This window comes from Fukomys damarensis, unplaced genomic scaffold, assembly GCF_012274545.1.
Source record: "Fukomys damarensis isolate Sample0158 unplaced genomic scaffold, DMR_v1.0_HiC HiC_scaffold_35, whole genome shotgun sequence".
NCBI lineage: Eukaryota > Metazoa > Chordata > Mammalia > Rodentia > Bathyergidae > Fukomys > Fukomys damarensis.
The window spans coordinates 52,608,662-52,628,645 of NW_022900947.1; the positions used below are offsets into that span (position 1 = coordinate 52,608,662).

General features: G+C 33.0%; 1 protein-coding gene across 7 annotated transcripts in view; it reads right to left on the reverse strand.

The window, feature by feature from the left end:
* Window positions 1-19,984, reverse strand: part of Uba6 (ubiquitin like modifier activating enzyme 6) — a 71,056-nt gene that overhangs the window by 25,875 nt on the left and 25,197 nt on the right. For all 7 annotated transcript variants that reach the window (XR_777738.3, XR_002024937.2, XR_777737.3 and 4 more), the window contains exons 13-22: window positions 15,631-15,774; window positions 14,296-14,363; window positions 12,839-12,917; window positions 11,608-11,688; window positions 7,985-8,062; window positions 6,280-6,461; window positions 3,563-3,668; window positions 1,758-1,847; window positions 1,206-1,286; window positions 287-415 (exon numbers count right to left, since the gene is read on the reverse strand). Coding sequence is in view for 3 of the 7 variants with exons in the window: in XM_033758825.1 (XP_033614716.1) it covers window positions 287-415; window positions 1,206-1,286; window positions 1,758-1,847; window positions 3,563-3,668; window positions 6,280-6,461; window positions 7,985-8,062; window positions 11,608-11,688; window positions 12,839-12,917; window positions 14,296-14,363; window positions 15,631-15,774 (1,038 nt within the window). In the remaining 4 variants the exon portion in view is untranslated. The remainder of the gene's footprint in view (window positions 1-286; window positions 416-1,205; window positions 1,287-1,757; window positions 1,848-3,562; window positions 3,669-6,279; window positions 6,462-7,984; window positions 8,063-11,607; window positions 11,689-12,838; window positions 12,918-14,295; window positions 14,364-15,630; window positions 15,775-19,984) is intronic.

Here is a 19,984-nt window from a genome sequence, read left to right on the forward strand (position 1 = left end):
ACAGGAAAAAGAGAGAGAGAGAGAGAGAGAGAGAGAGAGAGAGAGGGAGGGAGGGAGGGAGGGAGGAAGAACCTAAAATGTAACTCTGCACATGAAAAAAATCCGCTAAATGCATCCACAGCAGGTCAATGAGTGGAATTTATATACAGTTATGTGCCAAGCCCTTCTTAGTATTTCTGAAAAGCTTGATGATGGAATGAATGAACATTTCAGGCTAACAACATTACTTTAACAATAATTGAGCTGAGGTCATGCCTTTTCTTAATGGTGTAGAGTGTATACTTACCTTATGGTTAAAATATTTTTCAAATTTTAATCTTGCTAGTTCTACACATTGAGGCCAATTTTTGGGTCTTCTGCTAAGTAACTTAATAACCTGAAAACAGCCTTCTAGACTCTGTCCACTTTGTAACTTCTGGAATGTGAGGGGAAAAAACAAAGAAAAATAAAAACAAATACACTTTCAGTTAAAGAAACAAAAACACATATTCCAAAAGTATCAGAGCATGAAGTGTCAGCTCATATGTTTAATATTTTTATTGCTTTAAAAAAAAAATTTCAAGTTCCTTGCCTCTCTGCCTTTCTCTTCATTTTTCTTTTAAAGGGAGAGGGAATAGCATATAATATTTTAATTCTGAACTGTAATTCAGAAGATATTTGCATATATTCCTAACTGTAAGTTACTAACACTATATATGTATTTACATATATACACACTTAGTATATGGAGCCTAATAAATAATATTTAATAATAAAATATTGGCCTTTACATTAGTGCAGGATTAAGGCTTAAGGAAATACCGTAGGTCATCCTTATTATGAAGTAAAGAGTGAGATTACTGTCCTTCCATGGCATTTTCACTAAAATTTACCTGTTTTATTTTTTTTCCCCAAAGCGGTTGATCACATGTACTCTTATTATTTTTGCTCTTTCATCATTAATTACCACACATCTTTGTTAGGTCGAATCACATCTTCTGTTAGTCAAACATAGTCAAAGACTGACAATTTCTTATAGTTCAATTGAACTCAAAGAGGCTGCTTGTGATGTAATTTCAAGACTGTTGATATAACATTTCTCTTTGCACTTACAGTGATAATGTTTTAGCTACTCTTTATGGAGGTAAAATAAACCACTTATGGAGGACTTGAAAATTATAATGACACAAAGTGTTAGGTTTGTATTAAAATACATTCATCGTTACCTGTAACACTTCTTCTGCAGATAGGTAAGTTTGCCAAAACTTGTTAAACAAGGAAGGCTTGTGAGAAAAGGAACTTTCAAACTGTAAAAAAGAAAGAAACAAAACATGAAGCAGTTGTCTCCAGACATGTGAACTCTGGTTGAACCTGCGCATGTTCAAAAACCTAGTAAAATGAGGTTAAAAACCTCCCAGATTTGCACATGTGGGTTCCCAGAGGTGTACTGTCCTTGGTAGATGATTTCTTGCTGATCCCATGAGAACTTTTTTAACAGGTTAGAGATGCACTGTTGTGACATGGAGGTGAATGCACATACTCCGTTTCTAATTCTTAAAAGCTGGCCGAGAAAAATAAAGTTTGTCTTAGCTCCTTGAAGCTCAGACCCTGTGCCTTGCTGTTTTGTGTCTTTGTTTTCTAAGTAAGTCTCTCTCCCTTAATGACTTATTAACAAATATCTGCTTAAAAAAAACTTACAGACAACTATCTGTTTAAAAGTTAGAATTATTTTCTTCCCTACTTCAAAGAAAACAAATTCCTTGTTAAGGAACTTTTACCTTGTCTCTTGCCCACTGTATAGTGTGCTCAATAGTGGCTGGAAAAGATTTCAGAGTACAAAATGGTATTTCTTCTTCTGGAGGATCGCGCTGTTACAAGATACGACAATAAATACTTATGAGAGGCAATGACAAATTTTTTTTCCAATGGAATTATAGTTTTCAAAACAATTACAATAAGTAAAATATAAAAATAAAGAAATAAAATCCAACTATACATTTTTATTTCTTCTCTTTTAGGCAGCAAAAGAAAAGGTTACTTCTTTTAACACTTAACCTATTTCTTAACACCAATAAAATCAAAGATATGAATTCTATTTTCATTATCTGTGCACACATTTGGCATACTCATGGCAGATAACCACACATAATTCACTTCTTTTTTCTCAAGAAATCAATGTGGCAAAATTTTATTACATTACTCCCTATTCTGAAAAGTAACTCAAGAATGATCAATATAGTGCTGAGTGTATCATAAGCCTTTCCATGTAGAAAAACATTTTGACCAAAGATGCTTATAGTTTCCTGTATAATTTACAGCTATGTCTGGAGTTGTTTCATGTACTGATGTACCACTGAAGAAGTTCATGATCTACTCAAGATACATTTAGCCTGTGTTTATTGGTTTGTCCAATCTATAAATGACTGACCTTGTCTCTTTTTATTTATTGCTTTATATTTTATTTTTATATTTTAGTCTCTTGATCTATGAAACACCATTAAACATTGTACAAATTAAAGAGGGAAGTCAAATTCTGGGCTTTATGAATGAAGTTTAAAGATGTGATAATAAGAGAATTATGGGGTGGGCTAGGGATTTAGCTCAGTGGTTCTGCCACCTGCCTTGCAAGCACAAGGACCCGAGTTCTATCCCCGGGACCAAGAAAAAAAAAGAGAATTATGGGAAGTTTTAGAATTTTATAACATTTCCCATTCTGAAATTTTTCAAATGATGTTCAGTGTTATCGTGACTTTTTACCATATAATTTCAAATAAAATTTGTCAATTTAGCCTATCATAATTTCATTACTTATATAAACTTGTTTCAGAAGAGAACATGGGAAAACCACAAAGTTTGTAAAAACTTAAAAAAATTCTACTAAATCAAACATGTTCATTAAATCCTTATGCTTGTGTAAACATTATTCAATATTTTATTTGAGATCTTTTAAAAACTGTAAAAAACTACAATTATTTTCTAGACCAGTGGTTTTAACTTTGGCAGTGCTGCTGAAGCATTTATTGGGGGTCACAAAATTACATTTATATCCCTTTTATATCATTCTGTGTAGATGGTTTTGGGTTCCACCTATGTAAAATGTGATTCTGTAGCTAGATTCTGAGTGTCATGAAGATCTGCACACTTATCAGGTTTCACCATAATTTCTGACAAATAGAAATAAACATTAGACTTGAATGCACAATAACTAAACTTGCATTTTTTACACACTGTATCAGCCATGTCTAACCTAATAAATCAAAAGAACAGAAGATAAATATAATTTTACTACTCTGACAGTTCTAATCTCAATCTAAAAGTTTAATTTTTCTTATCAAGCCATTTAAACTTCAAGGCTGCTAGGAAACAAATCAAGAAATAAACAGTAGAAACAACAGTCCAGAAAGGTAAGACATAAAATTCTAATTTTGAAAACTACATTCAATTATATTTTAAAAAATGAACATGTACATATGTACAGACATAATCAACAGAGCAAAAGCCAATTAAGAAAGCTCAACCAAATTTAACTCATGAGAAACACACACACAAAAAGACATTTACTTCAAAATACTGATTCACTTACATGACTATTATAAGATTCAGTTAAGTGAGGTACAATAACTTCAGTGTGCCCCTTAGTGCCCATTGTTCCAGAGTCCAAGAGAGGCCGTAGATTTGCTAAGCAACGGCTGTTTGAAAGCACAGTATGAAAAAACAAAAGTGAGCAACAACAATGTAAGCACAGGATACCCACATAGTGATCTTTTTCTGAATGTAGTATTTCAGGAAACAGATGCACTGCCATACATGTAACTTTGTTTAATCAACCTCATGGTTTTTGTTTTTCCCTCCTACGAATGAAACAAATCTTGGGTTTTGTTAACTTTTACCCCTATCTTTAATTCTTTACCGTTACCCTTTCTTTTCTTGCTTTCCATATTTGCTTTCTTTTTATTTATTTTTTAAAAAAGTTTCAGAACTTTATTTGTGATATACTGTGTTGTAAAAATGGTACTGGAATTGCAATCCAATAAGAGTTAACTTTTTAAATATTAGTTTTATTTGTACTTAAAGTAAACAATATATTGATATTCATCATTGGAAATTTGCACCTTTACATAATCCATCGTGGTTCTTAGTTTTCCTATTCCCCTATTGCCCTACCTTCACACCCCCACTTCTTCCTATCTACAAAGACTTTGTTTCCATTTTTTTCCTCATATTAATACCATTCCCCTTTCTTTTTCACTATCCCTCTCATTTCCCTTCCCCTTTGCACCTTTCTTCCTATTTCACATTATCTAGTATACCTTTTAGTCCTTATTTACACTTTCAGTTTCTCATACTACAGAAACTATTTGGTTATTTACATATATGCATCATATTTATTTCACTTAAGAGTATGGTGTCAATGTGCATCCATTTAGCTACAAATGTCTCTAGTTTTTCATTCTTTATGGCTGAGTAGTACTCCATTTTATTAAAAAACAAACAAAAAACAAACACATTTTCTTTATCTAGTCTCCTGTCCATGGGCAAATGGGCTGCTTCCAAGTTTTAGAGAAGCAAATGAAAACAATACTGAGAGTCCACGTTACCCCAGAAAGAATGGCTGCTATCATGAAATCAACTAATGACAAATGCCAGCGGGACTGTGGGGAAAGAGGAACCCTGCTCCACTACTGATGGGACTGTAGACTGGTACAACCACTGTGGAAATCAATATGGAGATACCTCAAAGAATTAGGGTTGGAGGTCCCACTTGACCCAGCTGTCTTCCTGCTGGGCATTTCCCCAAAAGAATTAAAAGAATTATACCATAGTCATATATGTGCACCCATGTTCATAGCAGCACAATTTGTGGTTGTTTTCTGACCAGAAATTCTACCCTATTGTATCTTTCCAACGTTCTAGACCCTACACAGTATTAGGCTTCTTTTTTCAATACTTAAATTACCTATAATTCAGTACACTTTAGTTTCTTAAAAATTTCTCCTTTTCTCTCACTCAGTACCACTCAGTACAATCTTTTCATTTCTCAACTGGTAGACTACCCTCTGTTAAAGTACAGTGGAACCCTGACTTATGAACTCAATTCATTAGCAAGGGCTGGTTGTACCTCAAGCCGGTCAACTGAAGGCTCAAATTCCTCTATACAGCCTTCAAAGTCTTTTTCCTGCATAATTTTAGGTCACACTTTCTTCCAGGCAGATCTCAGTGTCCTTAGAGACATTGGCCCAGGATTTTTCAGTTAACCCCACACAGGAAAGGATGTTATAATGTTCCTTCCAGAACTCTGTAAGGGTTAGATCTGTATCTGAGACCATCTGGAAGCACAAGTGGCCAGCACTCAGGTCCTAACTCAAGCTTTTCATCAGAAATTAAAACTAAAATTCTGGGTGAAATTCAAGTTGATTTATTTTTTTTCCTCAATGAGTTTATCGGTACATTTTAGGTATACAGTACAGTTACATTCATCATTGGGATCTTGTACCTTTACATGACAGGTCTTGGTTCTCATTTTTCCCCTTACCCCTGCCCTCCCTTCACCCCTCCTCCCCCTTCCCTATTTACAAATACTTTATTTCCATCTTTTTCATTTTTTTTCTTTTCCCTTATTTCCTTTCCCCTACCCTTCCCACTTCCCCTATACCTTTAGCCCTTTTCTTCCTATCCAAGTTGATTTTATGTTAAGCAAGTTGTAACATGAGGGCCCACTGTATCTATTCTAGCATCGTAACGTTAAATAATCTTATAATGAGGTAAGAAAGCCTATGTAAGGGTTATAGTCATTCATTCATCTATTTCTTTTACAAATATTTCCCTAAAAACAAACAAACAAACAAACAAACCCAAATATTTCCTGAACAACTCCATGTGCTGGGAACTAAGAATAAAATGATGGAAAATAAATGGTTTCTGAATAAAAGGTTGTGTGAGGAAACAAACATTAAATAAATATGTTTCTATAAAAGTAAGGATCATGAAGGAAAACAAATAGAAAAAGTATAATTGGGGATTACAGAAAGTAGATTTTAAGACATTTAAAGACATTTGGAAAAGAGGGTGAATTTTATGCTGGATTGGTAGAAACATGGCAGGTATACTGCATGAAGAACACTTAAGCTATCATTCATTTTTAATTCTATTCTAAGTATTAAGGGAAATCATTAAATGTTCTGGGTTTGAGGATAGAAGGAAACTAAAGAATAAAATATTAGGTAACTTTTTGATAAGCAAGTGTGGGAAATAGTAAAAAATAAAAGACACTTCTTTAAAATGTGAATTTAAGGAACATACCTATCAACGTATCTCCTGGCTTCCACATTATCTAACGCTGTAATAATTATGTCTTGCTTAGTGTAAAACTCATCATTGTAAATGCCCTCGGTGGCTGGACATACTTTGTTCAGGTGTGCATCTATCTTTAACTGAGGATTTATTTTCAGAGTTGCAACAGCAGCAGTATAGCTTTTAGGTTTCTAGACAAATAAATACACACAGAAGGAATACATTTTAAACAAAAAAGATAGACTATGATTGAATTTACACATTCTCACCACTCTGGAATATTATATACCAGGTGAGTACAAAGGAATGAGTTTTTCATTTCTTTGTGGAAATTATAGTCATTGTAGTCACATACATTTAATAATGTACTCGGTCCACATGATTATTACTCAAAGTCTAAGCAACCTTTATTTCATAGCTAAGATCTTCAGAGACTTAAGTCCAATTACTGTATTTTTCACCCTAGTTATGTTTGACTTGGTGAGTGTCTAGAAAAGAACAAAGGCACATTTAGGAAAATATTGGAAATCAAGACTCTACAGAAAATAAGCTATTAGATTTAGGGCTACTTTACTCTTCCGAAGTAAAAACACTTTGAATTAGGATTTCTAGAAGGAAAAGTCTTTAGCAATGCTTCCTTATGTTTCAGTTTTATGAAAAAGAGTTCTCTAAATGAATCTACTCTTTTGTCAGCGATTCAGTTGGTGACTAGATGCTTAGGGTCACTCAGGTTTTACCAAATTCATCATGAGTGCTGTCTCTGACCCTAAACTTCCCTGGAACACTCTGCTTGGCATCCTGCACCTGGTTCTACAAGCATCTCTGTGTCACACTGTTGGGCTGACATGTCTCACTCCTCACTGTTCTCAGTGTATGAACAAATCAGAAAACATTGTTGGAACTCAGTAAAACAGCATAGGGTTTTATAGTTCCTCTGTAAGTAAATGTATAAAATGAATAAATTTTGTGAAATTACGAGACCCTACCCTTTTGCCCAGTACATTTGGCTAAGGGAGGCAATTAGGTTAGCTATGTCAACTGCTTTAGTTACCTCCTGTCCATAACACGAGTAAGCTTAACTTACTAGTAAGATGGCAAGTGGGCCAGGGATTTAGCTAAGTGGCACCATGACTGCCTCACATGTGCAAGGTCCTAAGTTCAATCATGGGTACCCCACCCCCCAAAAAAGATTTCAAATGAGTTAAGGGGAAAACAATTTCTAAAGGAAATCTGCTTGACTAAAACTACTTCTATTCCTAACGTAAATACTTTACTATCTATAAAAAGATTAAGAACAAGCCTTCTTTTATATTAAAAAGAATGTTATAAAACAAGATTGAAAATATGCAATATTACTAAATGTTAAGATTTACTTGTTTTATGACAAAGATCAAAAAAGATAGTTTCAAATCTGTGATCTGTCAAAATTTCAAATTAGAGAATTTCAATATACTTACTTTCTAAAATTAAATATGGAAACATACCTTAGTGATTACAAAATGAAAATACACTGCTTGTGTTTCACAACTCGTTTTAATATTCCAAATCAGTGCAGAAATCAATTTTTTGCATTAAAAGATCATCTATTTTCCCGTCCTTCCTATCATCTGATAATCTATATCTATTCAATCACGATTTCTATTTATAAAAAGGGAAGTCTTTATGTTTCTATATAATACAACAGATTATTTAAATCTGAAGCAGAATAACATACCTGTATGTGATGAGGACGAAATAGGAACTGCCTGTTCAAGTTTGATTTTTCTATCAAGTCAGGATCTGTAACTGTAACCTAATGTCAAGAGGTGAACACAACAGACACATCTATTTTTTTCTCAGTATTACTAAAACAACACCTACATATTATAATTATTTTGGCTGGTAAAGATACTAAGAATATAAATATTCATCATTACCAATACTATGCTTTTTACACTTGTTCTCAAAATATATGTGCTCCGCAAGCTACTATTTTTAAACTGTGTTCTGTTAGGGTTGACTATATTGACAGACCTATTCATTTTCGTTTAGCCGGTATTTCCCTGTTATTTTAACATTTCTGTGTGATTGTATGTTATGGTATTTTTTTTCAATTGGAACAACAGCGCAAAATGAAACAGAAAATCTGTGCAACAAAATACCTTAGTGAACTTACAATTATTGTGATTACTTAATGTATGTCTTTGTCCTTTTACCTCCTCCAACCCTGCCTTTTATTCTCTCCATTTTGTCTTCTACTAAATTGAATGGTTTTATTTCAACTCACTTTGAAATTAAATGTCTGTATTTATGTGGTTATGCTCAAATTTTATGATACACATGTAACTTAAAATTTAAAATTAAAGTCTCTTCTTGAACAGAATCTCTTCTTGAATTAAAATTTTCTCGCTTGTACTTTCCATTGATATCAATTCACATTTTAGTTACATTTATTTTTGATCATCCCATTCCCAAATCAGTCGTTTATCAGTTTTTAAAGTCAATTTCTATTTAAATTGTAAGAATGGTGATGAATGCCTCTGCTCATCCTTCCTGCAGTGCTCACATTATCCAGTAGTTCTTTCTCTAAGAACTAACAGTGCTATCTACACTGAAACTACAGTACTCTGAAAAAAGAGACTCTGCAGTGCTCACATTATCCAGTAGTTCTTTCTCTAAGAACTAACAGTGCTATCTACACTGAAAACTACAGCACTCTGAAAAAAGAGACAGGATATAAGAAAATGGAAAGGCATCCCTGCTCCTGAGTAAGAAGAATCAACATAGTGAAAATGGACATATTTCCAAAACTGCTATACAGATTCAATCAAGACAATCCTGATTGAAATCCCAATAGTATATTTCACAGCACTTGAGAAAATAATCCAGAAATGCATTTGGAACCAGAAGAGACATCGAATAGCAAAAACCATTCTAGGCAACAGAGAAATGGCAGGGGGTATCACAATTCCCAACTTGAAACTATACTACAAAGCCACTGTGATAAAAACAGCATGATAGTGACAAAGAAAAAGACCTGAGGATCAATGGAATAGATTGGAAGATGCAGAAACAAAATTAAGACATACTCAGCTATCTCATCTTTCACAAAGGAGCCAACCATCCTTACTGGCGGAAAGATAGCCTCTTTAATAGATGGTGTTGGAAAAACTGGCTTTCAACTTACATAAGATTAAGATTTGTTCCCTTTCTTTCACCATGCACTAAACTAAATAATCCAAGTGGATTAAAGATTAAAACAGACACTAAACTTACTGGAAAAATAAATTAGGTAGAACTCTTGAAGACTTTGGTATAGGAAGACTTTATGAACAAATCCTTAGCAGCAGGGGAAGTGGCACAAAGAACCAACAACTAGGATCTCCTCTTATTAAAAACTTCTGCAGTGCAAGAGAAACCACCAACAGAACTAGGAGACAACTTACAATGTGGGAAAAAATTTTTACCAGCTGTTCCTCAAAGGTCTACTATCTAGAATATATGAAGAACTCAAAAAAATAAAGACCCAATTCAAACATGGGCATGTAAAATGAACAGACAATTCTCAAAAAAAGAAGTAACAGCAGCAAATAAATATGTGAAAAAATGTTCAATATCACTGGTTATTCTGGAGATGATGATGAAAACAACACTGAAATTCCACCTCACCCCAGAAAGAATGGCTTCTATCAAGAAATCAACCAATAACAAATGTTGGTGAGGTTGTAGGGAGGAAGGAATCCTTCTCCATCATTTTATTCATCAGCTATCTTTACTTTGCCCTCCCTTCTGAAAGGTAACCAAATACAGAAATCTGAGTCATTTTCTCTTGTACTATAAAGAAAAGCTTTCAGATGTGTTACACAATTTTTCTATTTTTACCTTTGATTTGTGTGGGATTAGTTACTTTTACACACTAAGTATATTTGTCTTCAATTTTGGGAACTTTATCATTACCTTTTGACTATGCTATATTGTTCCTTCTCTAGTATTTTTATAAATTTCACTAGATTTATGTTGAACTTTGCAAATACATCTGATTTCATCAAAAAAAGTATCTCTCTGCACTCTAATCTGGGTGTTTATCTTTTAATATGTCAATTCTTGTATCAGTTATTTTTGAATTTAAATTTAATGATTATTCAGAAATTCTTATTTGACATTTTGTAAAAATTTTAGGGCTCTATTTTTTTCTTTTATTGCTGCTTCTTCTTCTTTTTTTTTTTTTTAATCTCTGATTATCTGTTACTTTAGAGTTTATTCTCCCATGCACGTTTTTCTATTCTTTTTACCTACAGGGAACTAATTCTTCTATGTGTCTTGGCTGATTATTCTCTGAAATGCTTTCCTCTTTCTAATGGACTATCATTTTTTAAGGTGAATTATCTTGCACGGATATTGATTTTCCTACAGTTTTAGGTGCTCTGTAAAAGTACCACCATGATGCAGTTTTACATTTGCTTTTATTGTAGGTCTGGAGATTTCAACGGTCCTATATTTGTTATATTCATTTCTCGAATTGAAGTTTCTATACAGTATAATTTTGAATGCATACATCAGTATGGTATATGCTCTGAATTTTATTTTCCCATGAGTGACTTCTTTTCTATTTATGGTTTTGGGTAGACATCCAAGATAGAGATAACAGAGGTAACATGTTGACTTTTACCTCAGGATTTTATTTCTCCCTTGGTTCCTGGCACCTGGAGATTTCTCTTCCTACTATGGCTATATACATAAACACTTAAAATAATTATTCTGTTGGCTGACATGATAAATCTAAAAAATTACTAATGAAAGCTAGTTTATATCTTAAAAGGTTAAACAACATTAATGAAATACATTTTTATTTAAATATGTGACATGGTCATACAATTATCTCACATTTAATTGTAAGAACTTAAATTGTATACCTAAGTTTATATTAGTTCCACTACTTACAACCAAAACTACGCCTGGTACTCTACAATTTTCTAAAGTCTTCTCTCACTGAGAAGACTTTACAGTTAACAGTATATAACAGAAACAATAACCAAGTGTTTTACTGTGTAAAGCTCTTTTACATTTGATCTTTACAATAGTGCTATGAAGTGAGGTAGGTAGTACAGATTGATTTTCTGGAGTACTGTGTTAGAAAAAGGAATAAAGGAGAGAGAATTAAAGTACTTTGTTATAAAACTATATAATTTCAAAAGTGGTCAGTAGACAACAGAATATTTCAACTTCTAGTTTAATGCTCTGCCATTATAAGTTCATACTTTGTGTGTTTGTGTGTGTGCACAGTCAAGCACAATTTAAAAAAGACCAAAAAAAAGACCAACAGAAACATATGCTATAACTTATGAATTTGTATCTTACCATTCCTTTCTCTTTGCTTGTACCAATACCAAGTAAAGCAAAATTTTTTAACATTTCACAGCCTATGGCTCCACAACCTACCTATGGAGGAGAAAGACAACATATCAGTTATACTAGATGTCAAGTGAAGATAGATTTCACTCTTTTCTTCAAATGCTAGGTTAAAAAAGATACTTTAACTCATTCACAACAGGGCCATAATTCACATGTCTCAGTCCTGGGTGCCTTGAATCACTGGTGGTACATGCCTGACTATCGCACCAGGTAGCTTTTCATTAATTCTATTAGTAAAAAGAGGAATAAAAGTGATTAGATCTGTCTGCATCACCAGTTGCACACAGCACCTGATGGGACAATCATACATGTACCAAGCCAATGAGAACTTGACTACTGGTGCCTCATCTTACTTTAAAATATTTAATAGGTTTAATATACCTTTAAAAATGTCTCGAAAGAAAAAAGCATAAACTATATAAGGCATAATACTTATAATTTCTTTAAGCAGAAGGCATTTAAAAATTCCAAATAAACAGCAAAAAACATCAGCACATTATAATGAAAGATACCTCACTTTTAAATATTTCTCAAAACTCATGAGATGAACAGAACCATTCTAGGGCTTCCGTTTTAAATAAAAATAAAAAACTGATGTTAGATTCCACATATATGCAAAAGCAATGAAATAACTAGTCATCTAAACATTATTTAAAAATGATTAATAAAAATTAGCAGTATTTTCAAGAGTGACTTATAATGATGATAATAAACAAGGAGTTTTATGTGGTTCAGGAAAACTTCCCTGGCAACAGAAACACCTATATATTTCTTCATTTAGTGAGAAGTAAAAATATAACAAGCTTTTTATGTACTTCTGAAAAGCATTAAATATTAAAAATTATCATACTCAAAATTTGAAGCCAGGAGTGGTGCTATATGCCTATAAATACAGCACTCAGGAGGCTGAGCAGGAGGGTAACACGAGTTTAAGGACAGCCTGAACTACATAACAAGACCTTCTCTCAAAATGTAAAAAATTTAACTTGACATGTATTAATTATTTAGACCACTGGATAGCAAACTTTTTATGTGAAGGGCCAGATAGTAAGTATTTTCAGTTTTGCAGGCTATCTAGTGTCTGTCACAACTTTTCACTCAGACCTTTATCAGACTCAACTCTGCTGGTACAACAGTAGTTTGGATGTACTACTTATTTACATCATTATTCACTTACTAAAAAGATATTCAGATTTTGTAGCTTCTGACACAAAGTGTCTCCGATGCAGGCTCGTAAAGCATCATACCTATCTCCTCTGAAGAAAACAATATATAGAAAAAGTGATGCAAAAAATTATTAAATTAGTTTCATTATCATTATAACAATATTGTGCTTTAAAACAGAATACACTTTTAAGAGTATCCCCAACCTATCAGATGAACTGTATCAATTAAAGAGAAAAGATCTCAATAAAAAAAATCGGTTGCCCTTTTTCCACTTGATTTAGTATTTTAAGACCAACTGACCTAAGTAAAGAGTATTTTACTTGTTTTGCTTTTTTGTTTCTTGTTTTGGGAAGAGATAGAATTGGAGATCTTGTGCTTGTGAAGCAGGCAGCGGAATCGAGCTAAATCTTTGGCCCTAACAGTATTTTAATGTATAGCAGCCCTCTTTTGCCACAGGGCATATGTGGAGCATATTCCAAGACTATGGGGGGGCACCTAAAACCTTGGATGGTACTAATACCCATGTATACTGAACTCTGTCCTACACACACTTTAATGCCTGCCTTTATAATCTCGATTAAGTACTTACACATTGCGGTATTAATTGGTGCAGTTTCATGTGACAGAAAAATTTGTACAATTTTTTTTCCTTTCTCCCAATTTGAGCTTTCAGATTCATTCTTACCACTGATCTCAGCAACTTCAGCATACAACTTTATTCCTTTGCTTACTGCGAACTTTTAGCTTTTCATTTAAAGATACTACTTAGGTATGGCTAAATTGCAACATCCTTACTCTTGCATTTTGGGATCATTTTTAAGTAAAATAAGGGTATATCCCCATATAAGCAACCACAATCCAGATGGTTGATCTGATAATAGAGCTAGGATGAGGTGACTAATTGGTACTTAGCATGGATATGACAAAGGGTGAGTCAGGCCCCATGTGTGAGATTTAAACACGCTACTAGAATAATGTGCAATTAAAAAAACCTATTTATTTCCAGAATTTTCGACTTAGTATTTTTGAATTGCAGGTAATTAAAATATTGAAAAGTGAACTTGTGAGTAAAAGGGGGAATCACTATACCTAGAAAATTTTCAAAGTTAGTGATTTTTTAAAAAATTTTTTAGGAGAATCTATGAGTAGACTTTGGAGTGGTTAACCCAGTGAATTTAAAGGGAGAACTGTGAATTCTGTATTTCAGGGAAAATGAAATCTCCAAATTTTTATCAGGTTCTGAAAGAGATTTATGAGTCTGAAGTGAGTGACATAAAGACTGCAGATGACGATTTTCTCATCTAGTATCATTATGATAGTACCACACTTAACCCGTAAGTAGTGCAGAAGTAAATGAGTTAAGAGAAAAGACATCTAAATTAACTGGATGTTTAGATAAAATTTCAATTTCTTTCCCTCTTATAAAAAAAACCCCAAAAAACAAAAAAACAGAAATTTCAGCATTACCGTGGGAGAAATTCTTCACATTCAGGTTTGCCTAGGGATTCGACAATGTCGGCTGCTTCAAGATATAACTTAAAGTGGAAGATTTAAAACATAATTTACTATGTTTAAAACTTATATTACTAAAAATAGCTGTCCTATAGTCATTTAATAATCATTAGAAAAAATTAAAATGCCAACTCAGGATAAATAATTTTTAAAGTTTTTTTACTACATATTCTTATATTCTGTCATTTAACAGAGGTAAAACATGAAAGCACTGTTAAAAGATATATAATTTAATTCATATAACCTCATCCTAAAATTATCTTCTAATATTTAACAAAACAAAATCCCACCTCCAAATCTATTTTTTGTAACATAAAATCTGTTGAAGTCCCATTCAATTTCAGCAACACTTGCCTAATTTTTTAGTGTCCGAGAGTAAAGTAATTAGTCTATACTTATGTTCAAGTTTGGGTATATCATTTATAACTAAGAACCAGAAATGAATTAGGAAGCCACAATTCCAACATTTAAAAAAATACCAAACAGAATTAGTTTCATTTAGTGAAAATAAAGAATAGAGTCTGACTCTAATATTCACCTAAATAGCTTACATGGCTAAATTTCAGCATGATCAAATGGTTATGCATTAAACTATAATATAAAGTTTACATTAATAATAAAACTAATTTACATTTCTCATGGTATTAACCACTGTAAACAAATCAAATTTTCACTAATCACGTTGTATTTTGTGTTACTCAGAAGTAAAATATCAGTATGTAGATACTTTTTGTAATATAAAATATGTTACATTTGAAATGTTAAATTGTTTCAAAACAAAGGGGGCCTGAATAACATGTTTGTTGATAATTTCTGCCAACTTTTCCTTCTAGTAATAGAAATGAGAGCTTTTATTCCATTTTACGATGTTTTTACCCTGCATAATTCTCAAACCTGTAGATTACCTCTATACTATACAGCTTTAGACATTTACATCGGGGAAGGGGACTTGAGGATTCACGATGGCAAAACATTTAATGAAACAAGTAGAAGAGTTCTGTAAGCCCAAGAATGCTAAGCTATAAGTAATGGAGAAAAACTGTAAGGACAGGAAATTCATTGCTTCACACTCACAATGGAGTGGAATATACCAGAGAAGGTGACTCAGGGTTACATCACAGAATCTTGTATTTAGGATTTGGAAGCATATTACTCTCTCCTCTCTCATGCATTAAAAATATTTTAACGTCACTTTTCTAACACATTACCACGTTATAACAACAACCCCTTCATTCTATGAGTGGAGAATTCAACCTTAAATGTGAAGAAATATAAAAATTCAGAACTAACCCACTGGCATAAAGGAGAAAACTTTCCTGTCACAGCTTTCAGTACTTCTTGACTGGCAACTCCTCCTACAGTTGCAGCAAGTGGGGGTAAAAAGCCTCGGGCAGTCCAAGCAAGCCAACGTATAATGTTAGCATCTACTTCAGGCTGAAACACAAAGAAAGGCTATGACTCCTGTGAATATTCATCAGTATTCTTAGAATTTCAATTATGACATGTGAAAATTATTAGAACTTAACCCCTAAACTACTCTATTTCCCTACTAACTAGACTTTAAATCCTAAAAATGTCTTAGTCTCATAATAAAAAGACTCATAAGCATGTTATCTTCAGTTGCATTTCTCTGAACTAGTACCAGCCCATTTGGCTTTCTGACTCTATACATCAGCCTATGGCCTCATTCAGAAACAACAGAAATATCTACCATATATATTAAAGAACAGTTATGTAATGGCAGTCAGTCAGTCATATTTATAAACCTAGAATTTAAAAAAAAATGAAAATTAAATGAAAGTAAATGAAAATAAGGTGATCCATAAAAATAATTTGCTACTAGTTTGTATTGAAAGTGATAAATAAGAGAACATATCATTAAAGAGATACAGCTCTCAATGACTAATTAAAATAAATTATTTCTCAATAACAGTTTATTATTATTTTAAAGACAATACAGGAAAAGTGGCTTTGGAGCTACTGTGTTAGCACAATTACTTATTTATGACAAGGATCTTTTCATAAGCTCTGGCTTCTCTTTCTTTTCCAATCATTCAAAATTAGTTAACCTGAAGTTTCATGTAGGATTCAATTAATCCTCTGAAATCGTATGAAAACTAGCACTTTTTATATACTTCAGAGGGGAGCAGTTTTATTATATTCTCAAATATATCTGTGACATAAAAACAGTTAATATCTACTCATTACTCTATCCTTCCAGTTCAATTATTTGTATTTCATTATTTTCAGCTATTTAGTAGCAACTTTAATTCAGAAGGACTATGATTTAAGTTGTACCTTTTATTAATTGATTGATTAATTGATTATGAGATAGGGTCTCACTATCTAGTCCAGGCTGGTCTCAAACTCACAGCAATTCTCCTGCCTCAGCCTTCTGAGTGCTGGGATTACAGGCGTGTTTCACCACACCTGGACTTAAATTTTACCATTTTTATAAAGCAGATAAATTGGTGGTGGTGATAATATTAAAAGTAATAATTAGTATGATAATAAAAGCAGTTAGTTTAAGTACTACTGTGACAAGTACATATTAAGTCCTGATATAATATTCAAAATAATATGAGGAAATATTACATAAGTGAGAAAACAAACTAAATTATTAAGTAACTTTATCTAAGGTTTTATAAGGTATAACAAAAGGTATAGCAAAACCAGGATCTGAATCCATAAAATTCAACTTCACAGCTTTACTTTTACAAAGAGGTTATATTATCTCCTCAAATTCTATGCTTTCTAGGAAACATACAAACATCCAAATCTTGAGAAATTTTAGTTGCCCTAGAATAATGATAGTGGCCTAAATCTAAATTTCCTCACACAAATCTTCAAATATATGATACATATCCAGAGGAATAGAAATAAAATAGTGACAGATCTTCAACAGTGACAGCAAGGAAACAGATTATAAGCTTCAAGTTACTTTCAAGGAAGTAAGTAGATATGAAACATCCACAGAGCTAATTGGACTTCACACTGCCACAGGCCTGCACAGAGGGCACGAAGTATAGTGACCACAGAACACCAAAATGAAAGCCTAATGGTAACAAAGCATAGTCAAAATCATCCTGAGAAAAAGTCTCAAGCTAAGTGTAAAAATACCCAATTCAGGTATAAAATCAGGCAAGTTTCCAGCATTGGCGAGGGTAACAATTTCTCTGGGAAAGGCTGTAAACAGAAAATAGGAAGACAATCTCTGGTAGAGAACGATAAAGATAAAATGATCAAAGAGATCTCCAAGACATGCCAACACTATAAAAAAAAAATCTGTTAGGGCATTTAGCTCAGTGGTGCTGGCACTTGCCTGGCAAGAGCAAGGTCCTGACTTCAATCCTTAGTACCAAACCAAATAAAACAAAATCCATTACAGACAATCCTTTTTAGCATTCTGACAGTGTTGCCAGAGCAAATATGTCTGAATGAACAATATATTCCTCCAAGGAAGCACTTTAAGATGTGGAGGGAAAATTAACAAAATATCTTGAATCAGGAACTTTAAAAGAGCAAAAATGATCCACTCTACTCTCCCAAAAAAGGAAAAGATTTTATGGAAAAAATGCCAAGATATTTTAAGGATGAAAAAGTGTTTTCAAGAAATGAATTATGATTACTGGACATTAATGAACAACAAAATTAACCTTCCTTTATACTTTGTACAGTTTATAAAAATGAGCTCACAAAACTACAAAATATTGCACATGAAATTAGTGTAAAATCATGCACATAAGTCACGTATGTATTTTGCAGACAAGTCCTGATTGGTACTTTGCACAGTACACAAAAATGAACTCACGAAACTATCAAATATGAAACAAAGAAAATACAGGGAAAGAACTTTTTGATCTTAGGTTAAAAATTTTAGCGAGTAAGGATATATAGTTCAGTGGCAGGTTCTTGGCCACCATGTGCAAGGCCCTGGGCTTAATTCCTACAACTGCAAAATAATTAAAATAAGATAAAATTTTAGGATAAAGTGAGCACAAAATATACGAAGAACAATTAAAAAAGCTAAGAGAATATCTGTAAAACATGTAAGTGATAAAAGGTTCATATCCAAAATATAAAAAGATATTTGATAAACTTAATCAGAAAATAAAATAGGCTCAAATTCATGGCCATTAAGGAAGACCAAATTAAATTTACAAACAGATACAACTACACATGTTAAAATGGTTAAAATAGGAACAATAAAGACTTTAAAGGAATTCAGATGAACTGAAACGTGTATTTCTCGTAGAAATGTGAAATGGAGGTGCTTTGCAAAACAGTTGGGCAGTTTCTTAAAATATTAAATCTATAGGGCCGGGGATTTAGCTCAGTGGTTCGGTGGCCTGCCTTGCAAGCACAAGGACCAGATATCAATCCCTGGTATCATGAAAAAAAAAAAAAAAAAAAAAAAAAAAATCGATCATTTTATACCTATCATATGACTCTGTAATAAACTTCTAGATAAGTACCCAAGAGAAATGAAAATATATTCCAGAACAAAGTCTGTACAAATATCTAGAGCTACTTTATTCAGAATTGGTCTAGGCCAGGCATGGTGGCGCATGCCTGTAATCCCATCACTCGGGAGGCTGACTCAGGAGGATAGCTGTGAGTTCGAGACCAGCCTGGGCTACAGAGTGAGTTCCAGGTCAGTCTCAACTACATAGTGAGACCCTGTCTCAAAAAACAAAACAAAAAACAGAATGGGTCTAACTGGAAATAAGCCACATGTTCATCAACTGGTAAAGGGATAAAATGTGGTTCATCTACAATAGATATTGTTTAGCAGTAACATGGAATTGAACATGTAACAACATAAATGAGACTCAAATCATGCATATCTAGTAAAAGAGGCCAGATCCAACTCAGTCTAGGGATTATATGATATTATTCCATTTATATGACATTCTGAAAAGTTAGTAGACAACAGTAGCCGTCAGGCTTTGGTCGCAGCTAGGGAAAATGATCATAAAGAGGCATGAGGGAATATTTTGGCATTATGCAAATGTTTTGTATCTTAATTCTGGTGGTAGATACATGACTGTACACTTTAAATTCATGGTGTTAAGCTGAATTGTGCACAGAGTTTTGTTGGCCTACACCTAAAAAGAGTAAAATTCACTATGTAAATTATACCTCAATAAGTCAGATAAATCCTTAATCACATCCTTAAGTTTAATCACACATTTCAATCTATTTCTGTCTTTTCTTACTTTTTCTCTAATCACTATACAGTTAAGTCTTTCATTTATGGCTAGTGATTCACTACTTTTGCTATGTTTATTATTTCATTTTTTGTCTCACTTATATGAGATTGAAGCTTCTTACCACTTTTGCTTAGACTTTCATTTCCCTTTTTACAAAATAAAAACAAAAGCTGTAAAATTTTCAAATAATTGCACAAACATCGCTATATATAGGTTCTCAGTTGTCTGAAAGACACTCTATTCCAAACATGAAAAAAAATTTTCTTTTTTTTTTTTTCTTTCTTTCTTGGTATGGGGGATTGAACTCAGGACCTTATACTTGCACGGCAGATGGAGGCATCACTGAGCTAAATCTCTGGCCCCCAAAAAACAATTGGTAAGTGATATGTTCAAGAGTTTATAAATATGTATATAAATATACATTAAAAATA